The 25,539-nt window shown below is 43.6% G+C and overlaps 6 protein-coding genes across 6 annotated transcripts; 5 read left to right on the top strand and 1 right to left on the bottom strand.

The window, feature by feature from the left end:
* Positions 1-13,321: 13,321 nt before the first annotated feature.
* On the top strand, positions 13,322-15,266 carry LOC111598720 (integrator complex subunit 3 homolog). Its single transcript, XM_030225611.1, has one exon. The coding sequence runs from the start codon at positions 13,498-13,500 to the stop codon at positions 15,094-15,096; it is 1,599 nt and encodes a 532-aa protein (XP_030081471.1). The 5' UTR covers positions 13,322-13,497; the 3' UTR covers positions 15,097-15,266.
* A 133-nt stretch (positions 15,267-15,399) lies between these two features.
* Positions 15,400-16,473, top strand: LOC111598770 (vesicle transport through interaction with t-SNAREs homolog 1A). Its single transcript, XM_023314186.1, has 3 exons — positions 15,400-15,593; positions 15,653-16,039; positions 16,101-16,473. The coding sequence occupies exons 1-3, from the start codon at positions 15,506-15,508 to the stop codon at positions 16,316-16,318; spliced, it is 693 nt and encodes a 230-aa protein (XP_023169954.1). The 5' UTR covers positions 15,400-15,505; the 3' UTR covers positions 16,319-16,473.
* Positions 16,474-16,624: 151 nt separating this feature from the next.
* LOC111598771 (ras-related protein Rab-14) lies at positions 16,625-17,522 on the bottom strand. Its single transcript, XM_023314187.2, has 2 exons — positions 17,248-17,522; positions 16,625-17,190 (listed from the first exon to the last, which is right to left on the bottom strand). The coding sequence occupies exons 1-2, from the start codon at positions 17,425-17,427 to the stop codon at positions 16,735-16,737; spliced, it is 636 nt and encodes a 211-aa protein (XP_023169955.1). The 5' UTR covers positions 17,428-17,522; the 3' UTR covers positions 16,625-16,734.
* A 390-nt stretch (positions 17,523-17,912) lies between these two features.
* LOC111598768 (retinoid-inducible serine carboxypeptidase) lies at positions 17,913-19,494 on the top strand. Its single transcript, XM_023314182.2, has 4 exons — positions 17,913-18,017; positions 18,077-18,862; positions 18,919-19,104; positions 19,168-19,494. The coding sequence occupies exons 1-4, from the start codon at positions 17,954-17,956 to the stop codon at positions 19,461-19,463; spliced, it is 1,332 nt and encodes a 443-aa protein (XP_023169950.1). The 5' UTR covers positions 17,913-17,953; the 3' UTR covers positions 19,464-19,494.
* Positions 19,495-19,786: 292 nt separating this feature from the next.
* LOC111598767 (retinoid-inducible serine carboxypeptidase) lies at positions 19,787-22,075 on the top strand. The gene is made up of 4 exons (XM_023314181.2): positions 19,787-19,942; positions 20,593-21,381; positions 21,436-21,621; positions 21,692-22,075. Exons 1-4 carry the CDS (start codon positions 19,879-19,881, stop codon positions 21,985-21,987), a joined length of 1,335 nt encoding a protein of 444 aa, XP_023169949.2. The 5' UTR covers positions 19,787-19,878; the 3' UTR covers positions 21,988-22,075.
* Positions 22,076-22,422: 347 nt separating this feature from the next.
* LOC111598772 lies at positions 22,423-25,062 on the top strand. The gene is made up of 3 exons (XM_023314188.2): positions 22,423-22,829; positions 22,900-23,027; positions 23,083-25,062. The coding sequence occupies exons 2-3, from the start codon at positions 22,959-22,961 to the stop codon at positions 24,892-24,894; spliced, it is 1,881 nt and encodes a 626-aa protein (XP_023169956.2). The 5' UTR covers positions 22,423-22,829; positions 22,900-22,958; the 3' UTR covers positions 24,895-25,062.
* Positions 25,063-25,539: the final 477 nt, after the last annotated feature.

Below are 25,539 nucleotides of genomic sequence, written 5' to 3' on the forward strand. Positions count from 1 at the left end.
CGTTGCTGCGCAGGACTCAATTTCTTGCTCATTTATAGCGTTGAGCTGCTGTCTTGACAAGGCATCCGCAACCAGATTGTCCTTGCCAGGTTTATAGAAGATACGTGCATTAGACTCGTCAATGCGCGCTTTCCACCTTTTGATTTTCGCATTTGGATTAGATTCCGAAACTGCGAAGGTCAAGGGTTGATGGTCAGTGAAGATATTAATGTCTTTCACCCCATACAAATAGTGCCTTAATTTGGCAAGTGACCATACAATGGCCAATAACTCTCTCTCATTGGTTGCATAGTTAACCTCACTGTCCTTCAATGTTCTTGAAATCATTGTTATAGGACGACCCTCTTGAGACAAAACTGCACCTATGCCGTGAGCCGAAGCGTCGGTCGTTAGATCGAATGGCTTCTTAAAATCGGGGTACCTGAGCATTACATTCTCGGATGACAAAATATCGCGCAACTTCTGAAATGCCCTCTGCTGCACTTCAGAGAATTGAACCTTTATATTTCTGGACCTATGCTTACTGACTGTTCCATTTTCACCCTTCAGGATATTCGAGATGGGTCTTGCTATTGCGGCGAAGTCCCTAATGAAACATCTGTAATAACTTGCGAGGCCTAGAAATGATCTAACCTCGAACAGCGTTTTTGGTTCTGGATACTCCTGTATTGCCCTAACCTTTTCAGGATCCGTCGTGGTGCCAGTGCTGGTGACTACGAAACCAAGAAAGTTCACGCTTTTCTTAAAAAAACGTGACTTTTTGACGGAGACCCTCATGTTTGCTTTGTGTAAGCTTTTTAGGACCCTATCCACGTGTTTAATGTGGGATTCCTCATCTTCTGAAAAGATGATTACGTCATTGACATCAACATAGCAAAATTTGCCAATCTGCTCTCGCAGTATGTCGTCGATGGTTCTTTGAAAGATGCTTGCTGCATTCTTTAATCCAAAGGGGAGTCTTTTGAACTCGTATTTCCCCCCGTTTACAGAGAAAGAGGTTTTTTCACGGTCGCGTTCAGCGAGTATGATCTGGTGATAACCAGACTTGAGGTCTAATGTTGAAAAGAATTTGGCTCTCCCCAAATTCCCCAATATCATTGATATATTTGGCATAGGGTATTTGTCCGGCACGGTTTTTTCGTTAAGTTTACGAAAGTCCATTACCAACCTCATTTTCCTATTGCCCGCTTCATCAGTGCCCTTCTTGTCTACTACCCATATTGGGTTATTGTAGGGAGAGACGGACTTTTGAATTATATCATTCTTTAGTAGATCTTTGATTTCTTTATTAACGAAATCAGCCGCTCCCATTGGATATGGGTAAAGCTTGGCATAGATCGGTTGCTCGTCTGTAGTCCTAATGGTAGCCACGACTGATGTGTTATACGGCAACGCCTCGTCTGGGTCTGCAAAGGCCTTTTGTCTGGTCTTCAGCATTTTCAAAAAAGAACTTCTAACTAATGGGGATGCGTCTGCACAGTCTACATTTGTGAAATTTACATTTTTGCATTTGTGGAAGGTGATTGGTTCGACCTCCGTGCCCCACTTAAGTTGTCCTGAAGCTAAACAAAGCGAAGCAGATGCCTGCTTTAGCAGGTCAAGGCCTATAATCCCATCAAAGGTTGATAAGTCCGGCAGAATAAAAAAAGTTGCTTTTAACCCAAACATTGAAACAAAGCATTTGTGTGTAATTTGTGTCTCGCCGTGAATGGAGTGAATTTTGAAGGGGGACTCTACCGAGCGGACGCCTTTCAACCCTTTATGTGGCCGAATGAAATTCTTGGCCGCGCCCGTGTCTATGAGGAATTGCATGTGAGTCCCTCCTACTCTTCGTCTGATGACGGGTAGAAGGGATTTACTCCTAAAAAATTAAGGGCATCAGAGTTATAACTAGTAACGTCATTGATTTGTGCCGCTGCGCTGGAGGCAGCATCAGCACACACCTCTGCCCCCTGTCCCGCGCCTTGCGTGACGTGATTCAACCTTTGCTGCTTTCTCAGACCGCCTGTGCGGTCAGATGCGGGGTGCTTCTTGTTCGCGTAAGCAAGGGCCTGAGTGGGCTGCATTACCCTTGAAAAGGAAGGATCGACCTCCATGGGCACTGGTGCGCCATTATTGTTGTGCTGCCTGGTGCTTCGTGGGTCAGTCCGAAATGGGGCCCTGTTTTGCTTGCTAAAGTGCGGATTCTTTGTACCGCTAGCTTGTCTTTCGGCTTGATGCGAATACCTCTCATATTGGTGACCCTGCGCTTTTGCATGCGGCTTGCGCTCTTTGTCTTCAAGACTTTTTGCAAAATTAGCCGCGAATGAGTACCTTTCGTGATTCGACTCGACCTCTTGCGCGAGAGCTAGCGCTGAAGGCAGATCTCTGGGCTTTGCTGCAAAGAGCACATCTGTTAGACTGCGCTTGAGACCCGATATGAACACACGCAACGCATCGTCGCGGAATTTTTCACATAGGCCCTTTGCTAAAGCCGGCTCATATGACATATTAACTTTGTTTGTGAGAAGAGCGAGTTTCTTCTCTACTTCATCATAATATTGAAGCAGGGACAGGCCACCTTGCCTCAAGGTACTTAATTCTTGTTCAATGACATGAATTGGTCTCTTATCACTGTATGTGAAATCTAGGCGATTTATTATCGCATCAAAATTCAGCACAGTACCAAATGAGGCTAGCACCGCGTCTGCGGGGCCCCTAATCTTGCTTCTTATGATGATGACGGCCTGATAATGACGAGAACTGCCATTATACGGTCTGAAGATCTCGTAAGTGGCTAATGCTGCCTGCCTCCAAGATACATACGATTCCTGTACCCCTGCAAACTCAGGTAAGCATTTGACGGCATCTAGTGGCTCGTCACAGTGAATATCGTTCCTAATTCCTATAGCAGCATACGCTACTACTTGTGGGGCGGCAACGTTTGCTACCGCTATTTGTTCAGCTAACTCATTAATTCGTTGAGTTAATACATGTTCCCTCTGCTGGTTTACAGCGGCCTGTTCGGCTAAAGCTTTGCTAGTAGCCGTCCTTATTATTTCCGTAAGCTGATCTGCATCCATTCTACCTGATGGTGGGGGAACTACACAGTCGGAATCTGAGTCGCTAGACTGCCTGCGAGGGTTTCTATATTGGTTGAACCGAGACATGCGCAGGTCAGTGGTCGCGAAAAATAAAACGGGCCGTCAGAAGATGGGTCGAATTACGTCACAGCTCTGAACTACGAGAACTGCATGCACAACTTCAGACACACAGAAAGTAACACAATGTAATTTTATTGACGATCTGAATGATCAATTGCTGCCACTAAAATTCCCAAAGTAGTCACTCTCACTTGGTTCTGATCATTAATTTTTTTTTTTTTTTTTTACATGCAATTGCAATATAAAATACTCGCTAGTCCTAGCTATTTTTTTATAAAATAAATTTTAACACTTTTTGTGTTTGATGAAAAATTTTGGCTAGAGTATCCACTTACAAGATTCAACTAACACAAAACAAAAAAAAAAATCCCTTTATAAGATCTGTCAATTGCAGCTCCCGCGCTGCTGTCTTAATTGTTGTTGGTTGTGGAGTCCGACCACTAGTTGGGCGCCAATTATATGATTTCCAGTCCTGTGGTGACTGAAAGTTAGGTTGAGAGGCGACTGTGCCTCTTATTGCTGGCCTCGGGCTCAGACAATGAAATAAGCCATTTAACGAGCAAATGACGGAGTGAATATTTATTTAAGCGGTTTACTGGAAGAACGCTTTTTAACCCTGCTTTTAATTGTTCTTTTTTGAATAATCGAAACAGTTAATTTTATTGGTTTTTCTTATTATATTCACTATTTTTAGTTTTACTTATATGACACCAATTTTTAGCATGTCCTATCAGTACGAGTTAAAACACGAGACTGATCTATATTTTTACAAATCATAGCCTCACCGGCGTAAGTAGAGTTGCCCTTGCCAGGGCTGTTCCTTAACTTGTCTAGCACCCGATAATAAGTGTTGAATAATACCTTACATTAAGTGTTATAAGCTAACTAAGTGTTATAAGTTAACTTATATATATATATATATATATATATATATATATATATATATATATATATCTGACTCGGCTGCTATTTATATACTTATTTGGTATACTGTCTGACTGTGCCTGTGTGTGTCTATGCGTGTAAGTGTGTGTGTGTGTTTTGTGTATAGATCATATCGATTCTTTTTAAAGGCAGCCCATCTATAAGCATAAATCTCTTGACGTTGCTCTCGGCTAAACTGAACTCAATTGAACTGAACTAAACGAACGGACCCCGTGCCCGAAAAGTATATCAGCATTCGAAATCGAGCCATAATCGATGCCATTGTATACCAAAAATGAACGAGCTCTCTCGCATATAGAGCCAAAAACAGTAAATCCGAACCGTCGAACCCCGTTGCCATGTGTCAGCACAGAGCAGAGCAGAGCAGCGAGGTTATCGTGCAAGACTCTATGAATACGAATACGAATACGAATACGAATACGAATAGAGTCGAGCGTCGTAGTCGTAGTTTTATAGATATAGATACAGAGAGATACATGCAGCATGGGAAAAGATGAGAGGCAGGGGCTGGGCTTCGCCAATTGGTGGTGAGTGGAAACGAGTCTCAATCTGAAACTTTGACTTGGCCTGAGACCGAGACTGAGACTGAGACTGAGTCTGAGTTAGAGTTTGATTCTCTGTAGCCCCGGCATGGGCAGACTTCGACAGCAGCTGCTCCGTTTGTTGCTGCTTAAGTATTTGGGTTGTAAGCCTCTTGGGCTCCTCAAATATATATACTTATATATGTATAAATATATATGTTTATATAACATACTGTTGCTGTTGTTGTAGTCGTTGGCATTGCTTCAATTCCATAGGCATCATTGAGACCCAGAGCCAGACGATGATGGCACTTGAGCATCAGCTCCACCACAGCCAGTTCTCGACTGGCTTAGACTCTAGGGGAGGCATCGGGGCTATCAGCCATGCCATTCTCCTTCAATGCTGATGATGATGCTGCTGCTGCTGCTGCGGCTGATGATGATGCTGCTGCTTTCAGTTTTCAGAGTTCAGTTTTCAGCTTTCAGTCATGCGCCCGAGCGACCCGCATTCATTCGGATTCATTCGGTCGGTCGCTCGTTCGTTCTGCTGGCACAGCTTTCGATAGATGCTAATCTATCTTTATTGTACAAAGATGTCGAGAGGATGTGTATGCGAATTGTGGATTGGGGATTGGGGATTGGAGCTTGGGGATTGGGGAATGTGCTCACAAAGACGACAGTCGGTGCGACAGTCAGTTGTTCAGTTGTTCTGACTCTCTTTTCGGGGGGCTGGCTATAAATATAAATGGTCTTTGGGCATTTGTATGTATTGGATTTCACTTGGGTTCGATTTTGGTGTGAGCTACGTTTTAGGGAAGCCAAGCGACTTATATATATGCTGCATACAGCACACACATACCTTTTTCGAAAGGTATTATTAGAGCTATGTGCTTGGCGTCTGCTCGCCTTCAAGAGGTACAGTTGTGTTGCCTTCAACTAGGCATGGAAAACTCCAGAAAAGGTAGAGATACTTTTCTTTTCATAGACATATATTATTAGATATATGCACCTTGATAATCAAGTTAACTATTTTGTTTTGATGTTCAGTAATTGTTAGCCTACAGTTCTTTCCCCTTTTCGGATTCAAAGTATATATTATATAGACTAACGAACTATGATGAATGAGCTCATGGCAAGTGTTTGCATTACCTGTAAATATCATTAGCAATATTCTGATTCATTGGCCTAGGAAAGTCCCTAGTTATTCGAATTAACTAATTGCTTATATGCAGTCACTTGATATCTCTCAGTTCTTGGTAATTGTAGGGCATGTGTGAGTCGTATACGACCTAAGTCTAATACACAAACACAGAGTAAAAGATCAGCATCATTCATTCATAATCTTTGGATCGGGTTTTAAATGATCGTATATACGACACGTTCCTTGAGTTTTCGCTTACTTCTTTTATTTGCTGTTTTTTTTGTTGGTATTCAGTTTTCCAGTTCCAGTTTTCCAGCTAAGCCAATCGAATCGAATGGCAGGCAGAGAATACAACGCAAGAGATATAAAGCCCAGATATGGAAATGGCAATAAACTCGTATACATAGGAGACGAGGGAATTGGGATTACTAACTGACGCTGGCAGCGACGTCAGCGCCGACGCCGACAGTGCTGTGAAGTGGCAGCCAACGAGGCCACTGGCACCAGCCATAGGAAGAAGCGAATGGCACAAAGGAAATTACGAGGAAAAATTCAGGTCCCTATAGACTGCAAATAGAATAGATACGCACCCATACTTACATATATATATATATGTATATAAATATATATTTATATATATATATATATATATATAGAGTGTGCTGCATATAGATTATAGAGCACACAATGTGCGAGATGCAGAGATACGCGAGTCGAGAGCCGGGAGCCGGGAGTCAGGAGTCGGCGATACCTTTAGCTGTGGCAGCTACAGTAGCAGCGGCCGCAGCAGCATCCGCAGCAGCAGCAGCATCGACTCGCAGACCCGGACCTAATCAAAAAAGGTAATGGAAAAATACTATCTGGTTGCTATGGCTATGGCTATGGCTATGTCTACGTCTACGTCTACGCCTGTTCCTCCCTGGCATATCGTATCTGTGAAAAGGGACGAGCACTAAGGACATTCAGAACTTGTTTTGTGGTGCGCTCGGTGGGTTAGCGGTATGAGGGCATTTCAGTTCAATATAATACATGACCATAATAAATTCTATGGCTAAATCCCCGCTCTGTAGAAAAAGGTCATAATAGATGAGCTTTTGTCAAGGACTGAGTATGTGTGCGTGTGTTTATCAGGGTGGGGGAGCTGGCTATATATGTATATATATATATATATATATATATATATATATATATATATATATATATATATATTTATATATATATGTGTAGCTATGCATCTGTATGTTTTATCCTTAGTCGTAATCATTCGGTTTTCGTGCAAAGCGCAAAAGGAAAGGTCATTTTCTTCGCTCGTTTGCCACAGCTCGTTTTTGGGAAAGGTTGCCAAAGGGCTTACAGCTCCCTTAAAGCCAGCACCCTACCGCCTGCCCTTGGCTCCTAGCTTCTAGCTCCAAAAGGACAACCCCAAAAAGCATTTGAAAACTTTTGCCGGACAGTCGATAGCTGCACAAAATATAATGTATATTAATGTCGAGTCATCGTCGTCAACTCTAGAAACTTAAGGCATAACTCGAACCACCGAACCACCCACCCACAGCAGCTGCTGCTGCTGCTGCTGCTACTGTTGGATGCTGTAAGGTGGACACTGCGTGTGGTTTAGCTACCTTTGCTAATACTTTTAGTTCGCATTTATGCACACATATAAAATTGCTAATATTTTCCCAGCTTCACTATATACCTTTTATATATATTTATATATATAAATATGTCATATGTGTGTATATAGATTTTGCAACCACCATAATCCAATCCAATTCAATTGAACCGAACTGAACCGAACCCAAACTGCATTAACCAGCCACATTTCTACTTGGACTTCGACTTCTCTCTCACTGGTCCGACTCCTCGTATTAAAACTAATCCATCAAATTGCTTTGGGCGACCCACAACCAACGACGATAATGGGTTTAACTACAACACGTTTATAGTGTATATATTTGTTGTTGTTGTTGTTGTAGCTTCTGCTGCTGTTGCTGCCCGGGCAGAGCAGCAGAGCTGAGCAGAGCAGAGCAATACTTCAAGTTACAGATATACACACGTCGCAGTGGTATCAACTTCTCAGCATCTTTTAGATAGCTCCATGTATGCACGAGCTTGTTATAAGTATTTGTATGCGTGTGTGCGTATGGGTGTGTGTGTATGAGTGTGTGTATTGGAAAAGATGTTGGCGTAGAATGGATTTTCTGTATATATATATATATAAATATATGTAGAGCTCGCATTGAAGTTGCTTTGGCATTTCGTTAACGGATATGTATAAAATATAATGACCTGGGAACCGAAGCAGCAGCTACAGATACAGATACAAATGTATCTTTTGGCTCACGATTGATTGAAGACGCATAATGTGGGTAGCATACGAATACGAAGTACTCGCATCGTATCATACGGAAACTTGTTTAATTTGGCCTGATGCCGAACCAAAATAAGAAAGATATATATATATATCTTTATAAATATTTGTATATATATAATCGAGTATTTCTCGCACTATATTTGCCATTTGGCTGGACCAAAAAGATGTGCTAATTATATGAGATCTGCTCAGTTGGCTGCGATATTAGGCAAAACTGTTAATCCAGAGAGCAGCTGCTTATAGTATTTAATAGAGTTTTATAGCTCTAATCAAAGGTAATTTTCCATGCATGGATCACGCGCGGCAAAGTCGAGTTACCTGAGATCGGTGCATTAACAAAGATCGGATAGGTAAGTGGCTAGCAAATCAAATAACCCAGCTGAGTCCTAAGTAAATGCTGCCACTGTTTAATATATCGTAAAAAGTCGAATGATGTCCATAAAAATGATATCACGCATAAAATATATTTACGATATATACATATAAAGAGCATAAGGCATATACATATATTATAAAAGAGCACACATATGTATATACAATTATAAATATATATGTATGTATATACAGTTGGGCGAACACACCCTATATCATTAAAATAGAGAAATTTAGTTGACGGACGAGCTCTACGTCTCGGCGCCTTCTAAATCCCATCAGTGTTCGCTATAGACGACGCACATAAAGTCCCGAACTCGGGTAGCACGACTAGTCGAGACCAGCAGCAGCCCCCAGCCACAGTCACAGCCACAACAACAGCTCCAGCGCCCTCTAACCACCTAAATAAAAAGTCTTAGCGTACCACCAAAGGGCCCAACAGAGCAGAGGCAAAAGCACCCCAAACATCGGATGAACTTCGGGTTTTTGCTATTGCCGGTTGACGAACTGACAAACGGACGAACGAACGAACTGACTGAATGACGAACGACCAGATAGACAGACAGACAGGCAAGCAAACAGTTTGGCTCTGCTGCTGCGTATTTGCTCTGCACGCCTGACGCCGACTGCGACGTCGACGTCGAAAGATATTCTGCCCGTCCTTGCCGACTGCCTTGCCCCTCGCCCTGCCCTGCCCTTCCTAATGCCTGGCCCATCGCTTGGCTTGCTGCTTGCTGCTTGCTCGGTTGGTTTTGGTTTGGTTTGGCTTGTTTGGGATTAAATATTTCCTATAGATGGGAAAAACGAGTCGGTCGGGTCGGTCGTCGAGTCGCTTGGCGATGTTGTCGCTAGTTTCGTATATTTCACTTTGTGTTGAACGTTCGTCCGAAGCGGTTCTCACAGCGCGACCAAACGCGCTTCTTGTTAGCCAGGCGTTTTTTTCGATTCGATACGCTACGATTTGATTTGATTTTCGGCTTGGCTTCAGACCGATTATAATATATAGACATAAATAAATAACACATTTATATACAAATATAAAAATAAATATACAGACTTTATACGGCATCGATAATCGTGCAAAGTTTCATTCAAGAATCGAATGTTTGTGCTCGACACGGCACACGCTCCTAAAGTGAGTACCACTGTGCGAATGTGTAATGTGCCTCTGTGTGTGTGCGTTTGTGTCTGTGTGTGTTTGTGTGCACGTGTGTGTGGCGATGTAAACAAACGGGGTCTTGAGATTCTGCCTCTGCCCAGCCGCTGCTACGGCTGCTGTTGTCAATGCTGTCATTGTTGCTGCTCCCGTTGCTCTTGTTCTTGTTCTCGTTCTTGTGTTGTGTTTCTGTGCAATTAAAAAAGCGGCGCAACGCGGCGCCGCTGACGTCGCTGCCAGCGGCATCGTCATCGGCGTCGACATCGGCATCGGCATTTGCATGCCACACGCGGCGCCAGCTGCGACAGCAGCAAGTGTTTGCCCGCTATTTAAAAATGTTTGCGGGTCGCGTTTGTTTTTGTTTGCATACAGTTAGACTGCGCGTCGGCAGCGACGTCGACTGCGAAAGTGTTTTGGTCTTTGGGCCGTTGATTGTTTTGGTTTGTTTTTGTTTTCATTCTGCTTCAGTTTTTTTTTCATCGTGCTTTCGTTTTTCGCGCCGTTTCCGTGTTGGCGTATTGGCTTTTCGGGGTTGTGTGAGAAAGAACCGTAGCACTGATAAGCGGACATTGACACTGGGCGACCAGCAGCTGATAAGCATCTAGTTTTGAGTGCATGTGCAAGTGGAAACTAAAGTGTAAATAGCTTAAATAGAAAACAAACTTAAATAGAAACAGACTAAACTAAAAAGCGTATAGTTCAAATACATATATTCATATGTCCATATTGAATCTTAAGTCGAGTTTCACAAAGCAGCTTTATGGATACATAAATAATTCTAATTACAGCCATAAACGTAAATCATTTATTGGACACTTTATATCCGTTATTAAAAGAAATCCATCTAATATAATAAATATATTCCATGTATAATGATTATTAATATATCACATAACCCAATAGAAAAGGTCAAATCGAAGTCACCTTGAACTATCACGACTAACACATACGACATAAATAGCTCAACATACATATTTAGATACATACATAAATGCATAGACATATGTACCACATACATATACATCTACCTAAGCATGACGAAAATCAATCTAAAAATTACCTGACAAAATGAAAAGATATGAAAACAAAACAAAAAATACACACAGACTCAGAAATCTGAAACTGAATTAGGAAATGGAATGTTAATGCTACGAATATTTGAAGCATAAAAGGCAAGAACGGGCAGTAGGTAAAGTGTCTGACGGAATATATAAAGGCAATAGCTGGGTTATACAAAGATAGAGAGATATCGAGATACAAAAGATACGTAGCAACAAAAGGGCGCTCGACGAGAACTGAACTGTAGACGTAGCCGAGCTAAGGCTCACGACGACGATGATTACGGTGATGATGATGATGATAATGATGACGATGCACGAAATTTCACGAATCCCCAAAGCAGCCTTACAGCTAAAGCCGACAACCTTAGCCAGTTGTAGGCAACCATTATTCAGGGTGTGCGAGGAGGAGGATTTAGGGCGCGGAACAGGGACGATGTCTCAAGGCGATTAAGATAAAGTGCCAATCGATATAAGGGAAAGAAAGGCGAGCAGGGCAGCATCAGCTCAGCATCAGCATCAACGGCAGCAGCAGCAGCAGCAGAGAGATGAGATGAGCTGAACAGAGCTCAGCTAAAGCAGAACAGAGCTAAGGCACAGGCAGAGCAGGGGCAGGGCAATATGTATTCGTATAGCAGAAAAACATCCACAGCCACAGCTCGAACGCTCGAACGCTCGAGCAGAGTGTATATAGCTCAGCGACGACATAAAAGGAAATATAAAACCATTTATAAAGCAAGTCAGTCAGGGGAGATTTGAATTGGAATTGATGGTGTAGTGCACTCGACTACAAGTATATATATAAATATATATATATATATATGTGTGTATATGTATGTTTGTCTTCGACTGTCTTTTCTGTATGTGAGTGTGTCTGTGTTTGGAATACGAAGCATAGACGAAGACCGAAGCGTTTTGTTCGTTTTGTGTCAAGGTGTGCGACGGGCTGTGTAGAAATATCTTGAAGATGCTTAGTGGAAGGGTTTTTTGGGCTATGAAACTTTTGCTTGCCAACTAAGTTTCCGGCACACAAAAAGTTTTCGCCAACAACAGCTGCGACAGTGAACAACCCCTAAGCTAGCTGACAGCAGCAGTTGAACTGAAAGATAAAACCCAATTCCGTAAATCCAACCCAAGCAACAACTTGTGCCGGGCTGCGAGGGGAAAGGCAACGATTTCAAATAGTAAATCTTCAGGCGAACACGAACATTGCTTTATGTATTAAGTCATCTTATTAATCGAAAATACCGGCTTCTCTGACTCAGGCAGGTGGCTTATTCAAAAGGGGGCATCGTAGCTATGTATCTGAGTCAGCAGAGTATTACCCTCAATCTTAACAAGGAGGAGGCGGAGGCTCGACCAAGTCGTTCACTTTAGTCAAGTGCTGCTGTTGCTAGAGCGGAGTAGAGCAGAGCAGAGTTAGCAGCAGCAGCAGCAGCTATCTTCGTATTTGTAGCTGTATGCGAGTGTATCTGTATGTGTGTGTGTGTGTGAGCTCTGCCGATATGGGTATGGGTGCTTGGGTGCTCCCATAATGGAGCGTTCGACGTACGACTGGTTCTGGTTTTGGGGGCTGTGACTTGGGACTGGAAAACGTATCGATTTCTGAAGGCGTACGCATCGTTGCCTCAGCAGCGCTTCAAATTTATCAACAGTTTTATATAAGTATGTGTGTGTGCGTGTGAGAGAGATGTTTTTTATGGTGTGCTCGTATCTGTAACTTATAGCGGGCATCACGCTCGTCGTACTGCTCTTATATATATTCAAACTTTCTGAAGTACCTACATAACTAAACGCATTCATAAGCAGGCCTGCCTGTGTGTGTGAGTGTACGTATCTTTATTGTATGCGTGAGTGTGCGTGCAGATGGTATTTTTCCAAAAACCCGAGGTCGAAGCTATTATAAATACAAATGTATTATATAATCTATAGATATATAAGCATGCATGTAGATATAATGCGTCATGTGTTGAACCCCCATAAAATCTGGTTTGTTCATAGATTTCAATATAATTTCGTGGTAGTTTTTGTCCTTCTGGATAAATAGTATTGATTCATACTTCACAAGAAGTCGAAACCAAATTTTATTTTCAATTTTAGTATACTACACAAGAGTTTGTCTTCTCCTCGATAAAGTACTTCTCCCTAGGGCATGGCTTAATGGAGTTTGCTTGCAACAAAAGTTTCTTAGTTTTTGATGTTGATTAAGCACAAAAACTTCTATTGAACTTTCTTTCAAATTGTTTTCCTTTTTTTTTTAACTTTTTGAAGGGTTGCTTGGCAATTTCTAAGCTTACAGTTGATTGCAGTTTTTGCAATTTGAAGCTCTTTAACCGTTATATTTTTAATGTTATACCCTAGCAAGCGAGAGCAGAGTGAAAAGTCTTAATTGCTCAGACAAAAGTTGATAGTACAATTAATTCTTATAATTTAATTTTCAAATAAATTGCGTTGCGCCCTCTCAAGGCGAGCTAATAACTGTATCTGAAATTTCCAGCGTTGCCAGACTGTTCGCTTAAACCGCGGCGAAATTCAAAGCAAAACGAAAGAATAGATAATGCCAAAGAGGCAAAGGACAGAATAGAATCAGTGTAAATTTACGCATATCTCAATAAAAAATGAATATATACATTAACTATACTTAATTAAACTAACATTTTACGTGCTTCTTCTCTTTGCAGCTGATTATTTATATTTTTATGTTCTGATTGGTATTGGCGGGCATTTATTTGCAACGCCAACAAAAATTCATTAACAATTCGGGGCGTAAACAGTTTACCAGTTGCCATGCCGACTATACGGCGATGCTGCATCATTGGATGCTTGTCGAATTCGAGACAGCACCCAAGCATGCAGTTCTTTGCCTTTCCCCGGCCAGACAATCCCTTTCACAAGTTGTGGAAGGAGGCGTGCCATGCCTCATTGCGGCGCATCATTCCATTCAAGAAACCCGTTGTTTGCGCTCTACACTTTGATCCCAGTGTGCTAGGCGGGCGACGCTTGCAGTCGAATGCATTACCCACTTTGCGTTTGGAGGTGCCCTCGAATTTGGAGGCCGTGGAGCAGCAGGCCATGGTGGAGGAGATCGAGCGCAGTCGCAAATGCGCCTACATTAATGCAGTTGTCTATGAGTGGCTGGTGCGGGCCAATATCAATCCACAGCTGAGAGGCAGCATCACTCATGGCATGATCAAGGACAAAGCGGAGAATGCACGCCAGGTGATTGGTAGCACATCTTTCATAGCGGACAACCGATGGCTGAATCGGTTTCGCGAGACGCACTTGCAGGGCTTTGCTCAGAAACTGGCCACCAATCAGCTGAAACCGATGGGAACGTCGCTATGGATACCGGACATTGTGCAGGACTTGCAGCATTTGTTTCCGCCGGCCAGTGCAGAGCGTGTGGCCAAGCTGGAGGAGATGCCAGAGCAGTATATGAACTACATGCAACAGTATGGCGAATATGAGGAGGACGACGACAGCATGGACAACAAGGAGCAGAGCTATCAGGAGCAACAGCAGCAGCAGCATTACGCGCTACAGCAACAGCAGCTCCAGCAGCAGCAACAGCAATTAAATCAAGCCTGGCCGCCCTTCCCAGGCCATCCACACGGACATCCACATCCACATCCGGGCTTTAGCTTTAATGACTACTACTTTGAGCGCCATCAGCAACAGCTGCAGCAACAAATGCAGCAGCATCAACAGCAACAGTTGCAGGCACAGTTCCCACCGCCGCATGTGGTGCCAGCACCACCAGGCGCAGCGCAGCCACCGCGCGAACCCTTCCAGCCACAATTGCCACCAAATCAGTCGCAGCAGCGCGTCAGTCCCTTCCAGCCAGTACAGCTGGCCAAGCGTCCCAAATTGGAATCTCCAGCCGATGATGAAGTACAAGAGATCAATGCTTCGGCTGCTGCACGTGGATCGCCATTGTCATTAACTTTGGCCGAATCCACAGCCACCACACAGCTGGATCAGCATACTCCCAGTCCCAAGGAGCAAAACAATAACAGTGGACGTGACAGCGCCAGCAGCAAGGAAAATGCACCCAAAACTCTGACCGACTGCCACAGCGGCAAGTCAACACCTGTACGTTCTATCAAAGGCAGTAGCCCACCAGCAACAGCATCCGCGCCAGCCTCGCCGAAGAAACATAGTGGCAGTGCCGGCAGTCAAACAAATGGCCACAACTCCCCAGAGCCGGATTCAAGCTCCTTGGTCAATGTGCTCAAGGAACTGGATAGTTATACTCAAGCGTTGGAATATTTGAAGCCTTTAGAGGATTTCGTGCTCTTCAAGGAGAATTTCCGTGCCATTGGACTATTGTCGCAGCTGGAGCTAGTGCTGCGCAAGGGTGACAAAGCCACGCTCATAGAAGGTTAAACTCTACTCAAAAGATGACAAAAACAGAAATGTGATGAACAGTGTACATACTATGCATATGTAGTTAATTAATGAAGTAGTATTATTAATTTGTCTTTCCACACAACTTGATTTAGGTAATACATGTTTGAGCAGACAGTACTGTGGCAAACCAATGATATTCGATGAGATTAAAATAAAACATATTAATTTATTTGAGAACAAACGTATTTTTATTTGAAAAGATGCGGTAAGTAGAGGTAAGGTAGAGCAAGTCTGGCAACGCCAATAAGAACACTTTACAACACTGTTGCGTTTCATTGTGAATGGCATTTAGTGACTGAAATGATAAACAAAACAGGAGTAGCAAATTGTTAAGCATATTTTTGCAAATCAACAAAAAAGTAATTGTAATTTAAATAAATAACAAATGTCGCTTCTTGAGCAATATGAGCAGCAATACGCAGCGCTAATCGCTGAAATAACTGCACACATTGGTCGTTTACAACAGAATGCAAGTGAGTGCAAGCCTTAAACATATTTTTCGAGCAGTTTGATTGAACCCCTCCCCTCGTAGCCGAACGCAATGAACTGTGCACCAAAATCGATGCCAGCCTGTCCGAAGCACAGGAGCTGCTCGAGCAAATGGGCCTGGAGGTGCGCGAGCTGAATCCATTGCAGCGCAGCACCTTCAATAGTAAAATACAAGTCGCCCAGGCGGAGCTGAAGCGGTTGCAAGCGGAGTACAAACAAACCAAAGACAGAATACGATCGAAGACAAATAATTTCACAACACTTGATTTGGCTGGCAGCGGTGACTACTACGAGGATGTAGCCATTACCAATGATCAACGTCAGCGATTGCTGGATAACTCCGAGCGCATTGAACGCACCGGCAATCGATTAAACGAAGGCTATCGCGTAGCTATTGAAACGGAAGCGCTTGGCGCACAAGTTTTAAATGGTATTTATTTTTTCTTCGGGTGTTATTTACATATTTAGTAATGCTTTTGAAAATATCTCAGATTTACATCATCAGCGGGAGACATTGCAGGGCGCACGCGCTCGTCTAATGGAAACGAATGCTGATTTAGGACGTGCCTCCCGCACCCTTAATTCCATGATGCTGCGCGCACTGCGCGAAAAGGTCGTCCTCTATGGCGTTGGCGTTTGCTTCGTGGTTGCTGTTGGAGTGAGCCTCTATTTAACATTTGCACCGAGTTCCACAGCTGCCACATCATAGTTTCGTGACTATAAAACACGTTAGCGCATTCCTTGTTGAGTTAATTGTTTATTTATTATTAGTTTCAATTGTGAGTTAGGTATGTATATTGAGGAAATTTTAAACATTAAACTACAAAGCTTAATTTACTATGACTTATGCACCTTATCCGTACATATGAGTGTTAAATGTATTTAAAGAATAAATTGTTCGTTGGATTTTGTATCTGGGCGCATTTAAATAATAACTATATCATATTGAATATATATAAATATATCATTTTAGGACGTTTTAGCATTAAATTCGCAGTGAATATTTACAAATAATAATAAAACTAACCAAGTTTGGTTTGGTATTAATAAATTAAATAAATTATTAAAAATCCATTGAGTTCAGCTTTAGCCAATAAATTAGCCAAACTCAATGTTTCCCAACTGCTAGCAGCTGCAAGAGGAGGCATCCTCGTTGATCTCTGTCTGGTTGGTTTTGTCTACTTGAAAACTTTGTCGTTCGAGCGCCTGAAGCTCCATTTTGGAACGATTGGCCTGCACCAGTTGACATGAGATATCTTGGAACATTTCCTCAATACCTTTGCCCGTGCGACAAGATGTCTTGTATGTTGCACTAATCAGGTTGTGGCACTGTTCACAAAAGGCTTCGACTTCTTCATCGGTTACCTCAGGCTCGCGGCCTTCAAGGTCGCATTTATTGCCGCATATAAAGATTTTGGCATTCTCCGCATAAGTGACTATATCCAACAAGTGCTGCGACAAGGAATGAAACGACGCAGCATTGTCCAGAGCAAAGACCAGAATAGCACCCTCTGCAAATTTGTAATAGGATGAGGTCACAGACGCCACACGTTCCATGCCGCCAGTGTCCCACAATTGCAGCTGCCCAAATATTGTGAAAATCAGTATTTTGATATAACAATATACACTACAGCGCACCTTAATTTGTTTTTCGCCCACATTGTACTCGCGGTCAATGTGATCGAGACCGAGCGTCGATTTGCGGTCTGTCTCAGTGACAAAGGTATTGTTGGTGAAGCGTCTGAATAAGGAGCTCTTCCCCACGCCATAATCCCCGCAAAGTATGACCTTCTGCTTTGGTATGCGAACCGATGCCATGTCGTTGATTTATTGTGAAATCTAATTTAATTAATGCCCACCCACACCTGCTGCTAGACACAAAGAAATATAACAACACTCAGCACTAACAGCTGTTGAACTGGTGCTGCCACATTTTATGTTTGCCGGTTTCATGTGGACGTTATCGATAACATATTTTAAGGTGCATTGAGAACTGACCGTTTTTATTTAAGCGGATTAGTTGCTTATTGGGCTTAGCTTTTAAACAAGGCTCAACAAACATGATTTCTATATTTCCCATAATCCCATTATTGATTTACTGGAATAATTATAGTTTTGGTAATTCTATATCAGTTCTTATTGAATATTAACTCGGGATAAATTTCTGTTAAGTGTGACACTTGCAGTCAATAAATCGATTAAAATATCGCGCTTATAGGTAAGACTACTAAATAAAAGCTTATCAAGATTGCCTAGCATTGACATTTCTGATAAGCGATTCTATTATAATGGAGTCCAACGAGCTGGTGGTAGTCATAGCGCCGTGGGTTTCTGACTATAACGGATGATGGCGAATACAACTCCAATACTAGCAATATTTTTGCTGTGCTACGCAACACTGGCACAAGGCAAGTTCAAACGAGAAATTTTCAAATAAAATTTTCATTTGCAACATCGAATCTATTAGGAAAGCCCGGATATGGACCCGGGGAACAGGATTGGGGCTATGTGGATGTACGTCCTGGCGCCCACATGTTCTATTGGCTCTACTACACCACAGCCAATGTCACCAGCTATACGGATCGGCCCTTGGCCATTTGGTTGCAGGGCGGTCCAGGTGCTTCATCCACAGGCTATGGTAACTTTGAGGAGCTGGGTCCTGTTGATTTATATGGCGACTATCGCGAGTGGACATGGGTAAAGGACATGAATGTGCTCTTCATTGATAATCCTGTGGGAAGTGGCTTCAGTTATGTGGACAATACGGCTTACTATACGGCTACAAACAACGAAATTGCTTTGGATCTGGTTGAGCTAATGAAGGGTTTCTATGCCTTACATCCGGAATTCGAGACTGTGCCGTTGCATATTTTCTGCGAAAGCTACGGCGGAAAGATGGCTCCGGAGTTCGCTCTAGAGCTCTACTATGCAAAGCAACGAGGAGAGATTAAGAGCAATTTGCTGTCTGTGGCTCTGGGGGATCCCTGGACTTCGCCAATTGATTCGGTATTAGCATGGGGTCCATTTCTGCTCGAAATGGGCATCGTGGATCATGATGGCTACAATGCCATCATGGAGGCGGCCAACTTTACGGCCGAACTAGTGGACAACGAGCGTTGGATACAATCTACTGCACAGTGGGGCAACACGCAATGGGAGGTGATGAAAGCCTCAAAGGGCGTTGATTTCTATAATGTGCTAAAGGAGACTCGTGGCGATCGCTATCAGCGGGGGATGTTGCAGACACCCTCAGGTGAGTTGCGAGAATATTATCAAGTAAAGCTGAGTACAATAAATGCCTATTCATAGAGCGCATGTATCGCACCATGGTAAAGTTTGACATCGATGAAGATCGTGATGAGCTGCTAGAGAATCTTATGCGCGGACCTGTAGCTGAAACTCTGGGCATACCCTCTAATGTTAAATGGGGTTCACAGAGTGGCACCACCTTTGACATACATAAAACTGATTTTATGAAGCCCGTTATACATATAGGTAAAGGACAGCATTGTCTTATATAAGAGAATGTTAGGTAATATTCGTATTTCCTATATATAGTTAATGAACTGCTGGACAATACTTCCTTGAAAGTGGGCGTCTTTTCGGGTGGCTTGGATCTGATCTGCGCCACACCTGGCACAGTTAACTGGATAGACAAGTTGAACTGGAGTAGAAGAGAAGAGTACCTGACGGCTCCTCGTGTTGCAATCAGCGTGGATCGTATTTTGGAAGGCTATCAGAAGTCGGGAGGAAACTTTACCATGTATTGGATAAATAGGTCGGGTCATATGGCGCCTGCGGACAACCCCGCCGCCATGAGCCATGTCTTGCGCCAGTTCACAGGCTTTGGATAGAGTTTCCAGTCGTGTAGATAGAATCAAATAAAGTTAATTGAAAATTGAAAGCCTCTTGAAACGAAACACATTGAAGCAAGGCGGTGATAAGAAACAATCGCTAACGCAAGTGTGCATTAAGTAATCAACTTATTGGCTTCTTCTTAATTTATGATTGCAAGTGATAAGGTAAGTATTTTAGAAAACATCACCCATAAATAAGTAAATGTCCACGCTTAACTCGTCACTCGTGAAGACCTGAAGACATATCTACATTTACGATCACAGTGTATCGTGATATTTGCTTTTTTGTTTTTCGCCCATGCGCCGCACTCGCAACCAAAGAGTAGCAATTCGCTTACCTTTGCCGTGTGTGGATTTACCTACGATCAGACGATCGACACAGTCCGTGCTGCGCGGTCGCAAGTAGTGCAAAATGAATGGTCTCTTAATCAGCTTAACTGTGCTCCTAGCACTCTTCAACTCTGGCGCAGTCAACGGTAAGTGGAACTGTAACAACTCGACCTCAATTTTGGCAGAAATCCAACTGTGCTTAGAACCTACTTTAAATGCCAATCGGCAGATAGTGATAGGCGAAATATTAAACCAAGGAGACATAAACCATTGGAGCATGGCTTTCAAGTGATTTACAGTAAATTTGCATATACCTAGAGAATACTTATAGGGAATACTCAAGTAGATCAGAGTGAGGCTTTCAATACTTTTATTAGACCATTTCCATGAAATACCCATAGAAATACTTGAACAGATTCTACTACTACTGCTAAGGCAACTTTATAACTAGTGGAGCTTGTCAATCAAACTCTTTTCAGTAGCTTTTTCTCTAGTTACTTTTTACCTAGATAGTTATCTTATCATACGAGTTTCTATCATTATATTTAAAGAATACTCAATCAGATGCGTCTCTATGAAGATAGCAAAGTTCACAAGAAATCTATTAAGACAGCTGTCAATACATTAATTAAAACTCAAGAGCTTTACTTTTTATTTATTTAAGCTATACGTGTATATCGAAGCGTAAAATGATCGTTACAGTAGCGCTGCGCAGGGTTCAGGGTATCTGCTAGTTGGGCACTTCCGACAAGAGCTTTCTTACGGGTATTTTAATTTCAATTCATTCTCTTTATAGCCCGCACGGGCTATGGTCCGGGCGAACAGGATTGGGGCTTTGTGGACGTTCGCAAGGGCGCCCACATGTTCTACTGGCTCTACTACACTACAGCCAATGTCACCAGCTATACGGATCGGCCCTTGGCCATTTGGTTGCAGGGTGGCCCAGGTGCTTCATCCACGGGCTATGGCAACTTCGAGGAGCTGGGACCTTTGCAGCTGGATGGCAGCTATCGCGAGTGGACTTGGGTCAAGGACATGAATGTTATATTCATTGACAATCCCGTGGGAACTGGATTCAGTTATGTGGATGGCTCCTCTTATTACACCACCACCAACAAGCAAATCGCTTTGGATCTGGTAGAGTTCATGAAGGGCTTCTATGCGCTTCATCCGGAGTTTAAGAAGACGTCTTTTCATATTTTCTGTGAGAGCTATGGAGGCAAAATGGCACCAGAGTTTGCCCTGGAGCTGTACTATGCTATACAGCGAGGTGAAATCGAGAGCAACTTGCAGTCAGTAGCTCTGGGTGATCCCTGGACATCGCCCATTGACTCCGTGCTTTCCTGGGCGCCTTTTCTACTTCAGCTGGGCATTGTGGATCAGGATGGACATGATAAGATCGAAGCTTCTGCCTTGAAGACCAAGAAACTTGTTGATGACGGAAAGTGGACACAGGCCACACTCCAATGGAGCTCCACCCAGTCGGTGGTGCTGCGTGAATCTAAGGGCGTGGATTTCTACAATGTGGAGACGCCCACTCGTGGGGATAAGTATCTGAGGCAGGTTGTAGAGATGAATCCAGAAGGTGAGTTACAATTCGCCAACTTGGTAAACAGTTTCTACAGTTTCATATTCATAGAGCGCATGTATCGCACCTTGGTGCACTTTGACATCGATGAGAATCGAGATAAGCTGCTGAATGAGCTAATGCTGGGACCCGTCACCGAAGCACTTAACATAACCAGCGGCATCAAGTGGGGCGCTCAAAGCGGAACAACTTTCAACAAGCTTATGGGCGACTTTATGAAGCCAGCTGTTCATATTGGTAGGCCTTTATACATGTATAGAAAGTATATATAATTTGTTTATTTTATAAAATTTTTTTATTTGCATAGTTGAGGAGCTGCTGAATAGCACAACTGTTCAAGTTGGTGTCTTTTCGGGTGGCCTGGACTTGATATGTGCCACGCCCGGTGCGGTCAACTGGATTGGTGATATGAAATGGAACGATAAAGACAAATATTTGAGCAGCCCTCGCGTTGGCATCACTGTGGATCGCGTGCTGGAGGGATACAAGAAAACAGCTGGAAATTTCAGCATGTTCTGGGTAAATCGGTCTGGTCATATGGTACCAGCTGATAATCCCGCTGCCATGTCGCACATTCTGCAACAATATACGAAATTTGGTTAAGATAAGCTAAAATGTTCATAATGAAACAAATAGCGAACGCTATGTAAACATGTATAGTATATAAACAGAAAGTTGTGCGTGCTCAAATTTTAAAATAAGTTTTTTCATTAAGTCGTTTTGTTGCGATCGAATTGAATCTCAAACAAGTTGAGTCAAATGTATATCAAATTTGTGCTGTCGTTCGTAAAGTTCTCGCATGCGCAGTGCATGGAGAGAGCGAATTGGTAAATAGAAATGAAAAATTGCAACCCTCTCTCGCTCTAACCGCCTTACAAATATGTGACCATGTATGAGAGTGTGAGTGTGCTGCTGCCATTATCTGAGGCGGTAGCACTCGCATACACTCACACACACGCACACAAGTTAAAGTTGCGCGCTGCTTGGACGCTTATCACGAAGCTCTCCGCCGGCGCAGAAAAGTACTCTCAATGCGCATTCGCGCTCACAGAACGAACAAACGCAGGGAACAGCAGAGTGAAAACGGCAGCCGCTGGCAGCGGGTGGGCAGCTATTTTTATACATATATAACGCTGTTCTAGTCGGGAAAAAATTATAAGCAACTGCACACGTGTGCATATGCGTTTGCTGTGCATTTAAACAACAATAAGAACAAGTTTAAAGAAAAGTGCATAACAAATTACTAACAAAATACCAAAAACAAGAGAAAAACAAAAATAAAGAACGGGCGACGTTTTGTTGCTGTCAACGCGCATAATCGTAGCCATCGCACACGGACACACTCAACCACACACACACACACGTATGTACTCTACGTATGCATGTGTGCCCATAACAGAATCGTGCGTAAAAGAGAGCGCAGGGAATAGGTCGCTGTGCACAGGGTGAGTCAGCGCAGCGAAACAAGACAATAATGCTTAAAACAATAACAGGCAGTAACACATCTCATTTTAGGTGTAAATAAATAATAAAGAATATATTTGTTAAGGAATTAAATAACAGCAAATACGGCAATGCGTGTGCGCGACAAACGTAAGCCGCACAAAGAGCAAAAGGCTCAAAAAAACAACGATAAACAAAAGGTAAACAATGTTTGTTTCTTTTTTGGGTTTCGCCTTCATGATTTTGTCTTTGCAGCCAATTGCAGGCGATGTGGAGGAAAAGCCCAATAAACCAACAACAGCAACGGCAACAGTAACAGCAGGAGCAGCAACAAGCACAACAACAACAACCAAAGGAATAGTAACATCAACCAAAGCAACAACAGCCAAAACAACAACAGCAACAAAAGCAACTGCAACCCGGCAGTCGCCACCATTGCCGCCATTGAATCCATCGGATAGGATCGCCTTTGATAATCGTATCAAGCGAAAAAATGTGCTGGCTCTGAATGAGAAGGTGGCCGCTCTGCGGGAATATGATCGACAGCCTGTATACAAGCATGTGGGTCGGATGTTCCACTGCAGTCCGGATCAGATCAAGCGCATTGTGCAGCAGAAGGAGCAGGTGATGCGGGCATGGGAGCAGCGAACGAGACGTTGCCAAGATAACAAGACGAAGGAGCTGAAGGTGGTGGTGGTATCGATGCTGGGCAAAGCTGTCTTCGAGTGGATACGTCGCATGATGTACTACAAGGACTTCATCATATCGGACGGACTGATACAGAAGATGGCGCTGCAGTTCAAGAGCTCTATGGGTCTGAACAACTTCTTTCCGCATCAGGAGTGGTGCGATACGTTTCGTACCACCTACAGCATACATCACAACGATACGAAATTATTGAAGGTGGGCTACACGCAGAGCTATTCGGTGCAGATCAATGATATAGTCAAGGATGTGATGTCTGAGTGTACGCCAGCCAAAGATGTGGCGCCCGATCTTATGGATGACGATGACGATGACGAGGAGGATTTCAATGCCACCATCAGCAACAGCAGTCATCTGGATGAGGATGAAGGCGACGTAGATATCGATGGTGGCGGCGATACATGTGATCTGGAGCGAGATCAGCATCAAGATGTGAAGCCCTCGCTCAGTGAATTAAATGCGCAAATGCTGCAACCACTGCCGCAATTGGTACGACTGCCACAGGTGCCACCGGGCACCTCGCAAAAGGTGCTGCTGGCCACGCCTATCTTGCCACCTGGGGTAACGCCTGCTGGCGCACAGACCATGACCATTATACCGCTGGCTACGCTGGCGCAGAGCATTACACAGCGACCGGTGACGACGCCACCGAAAAAGCCTTTAAAGCCGGCAATACCGCCACCCATGCTGGACATTAAGCAGGAGATCAAAACGGAGCCTAGAGATGCGGAAGATCAGGAGGTGGAGCTGACGCTGGAGCTGGCGAAGCAGCAGCAGGAACAACAGCAGCACGAACAACACCAACAGCAGCTGCTACAAGAGCAACTGCAGCAGCAGATAGAGGAAGTCGCCAAGGAGCAGCCAGCTGCGGAGCATACGGCTGTGTGCATCAAGCAGGAGTTGGACAGCGATGGCGAATACATCGTGGATGATGATGACGACAATGGTGGCCGGTCCAGCGTGACGTCCTTGGCGGAAATACTGGCCGCCAATGTGGATGATGAAAAGCAATATATTGAGCAGACGCGTGCTATGCGCCTGCAGAAACGAAGTCGCAGTCCAGCCAAAGAGATTGACACGCCCATGATCACATTGCCGCCCATGCCCACGCTGACCAAGGCGCCGTCTCAAACGCCGACACCGCCCCCGCTGTTGCCGAAGCGTCGACGCCAGGAACAGGAACAAAGTCAGCAGCAGCATGACAAGAACAACAATGGCCAACCGATAATTAGCTGTGCGGAGGCGCGCAAGTACCTGAAGCTGTTGAAAGAGTTTGCCACGTTCAGGAAAAACACGCGACTGATTGAACTAACAACGCGCGCCGATGAAGTCCTGTGGGAGCTGGACGACGATAAGGATTAGGAATAGAAATAGTCATATATGCAATGAGTGTACGGCTGATACACATGTATGCTTAAGAGCTAGTAGCACATCTCGAAGATGCAAATGGATGCAATCATAGAATACTTGTATATTTTTAATTACGTGTACTATTACCAAATACAGCAAACCAAATATAGCACCTAATAACGCACATACAACTGTTGCATCTCAGTCTAGTCAGTCAGCCAGTCGACCAATCACTCTGTCACCAAATAATCATAAAATCAGTCCACATATATGCGCTGTTTCATAGTGCGCATGTCTGCCCTTAGTTGGTGGCCGTCGCTGTTGTCGACGACAACGAGGTTGCCACTCTCTTGCATTCGCTCACCTCCTCAGTGTGTGCTCACCAATACGGCCACAAGTTCTAATTGCATTTGTGTGTGCGTGCGTGTGTGTGTGTGCGTGCGTTTGTGCGGTGGGTGGCAATGCACGCAAGTGCTCTGCACAGGGTGGCAATGTTAAAAATTTGCCGAAAAAGAATGTTAATTAGCAGTACTTAAAAAGATATGTATGTAAATGGGTTTATATGACAATCATTTGCTAAAGTAGACATACATTACATACATGACGCATACAGTTTCAGTATACAGCACAAAATGCAATTGGTTCAACCTAATGGCT

This window comes from Drosophila hydei, unplaced genomic scaffold (genome assembly GCF_003285905.1).
Source record: "Drosophila hydei strain 15085-1641.00,03,60 unplaced genomic scaffold, DhydRS2 tig00008135-arrow-pilon, whole genome shotgun sequence".
Lineage (NCBI taxonomy): Eukaryota > Metazoa > Arthropoda > Insecta > Diptera > Drosophilidae > Drosophila > Drosophila hydei.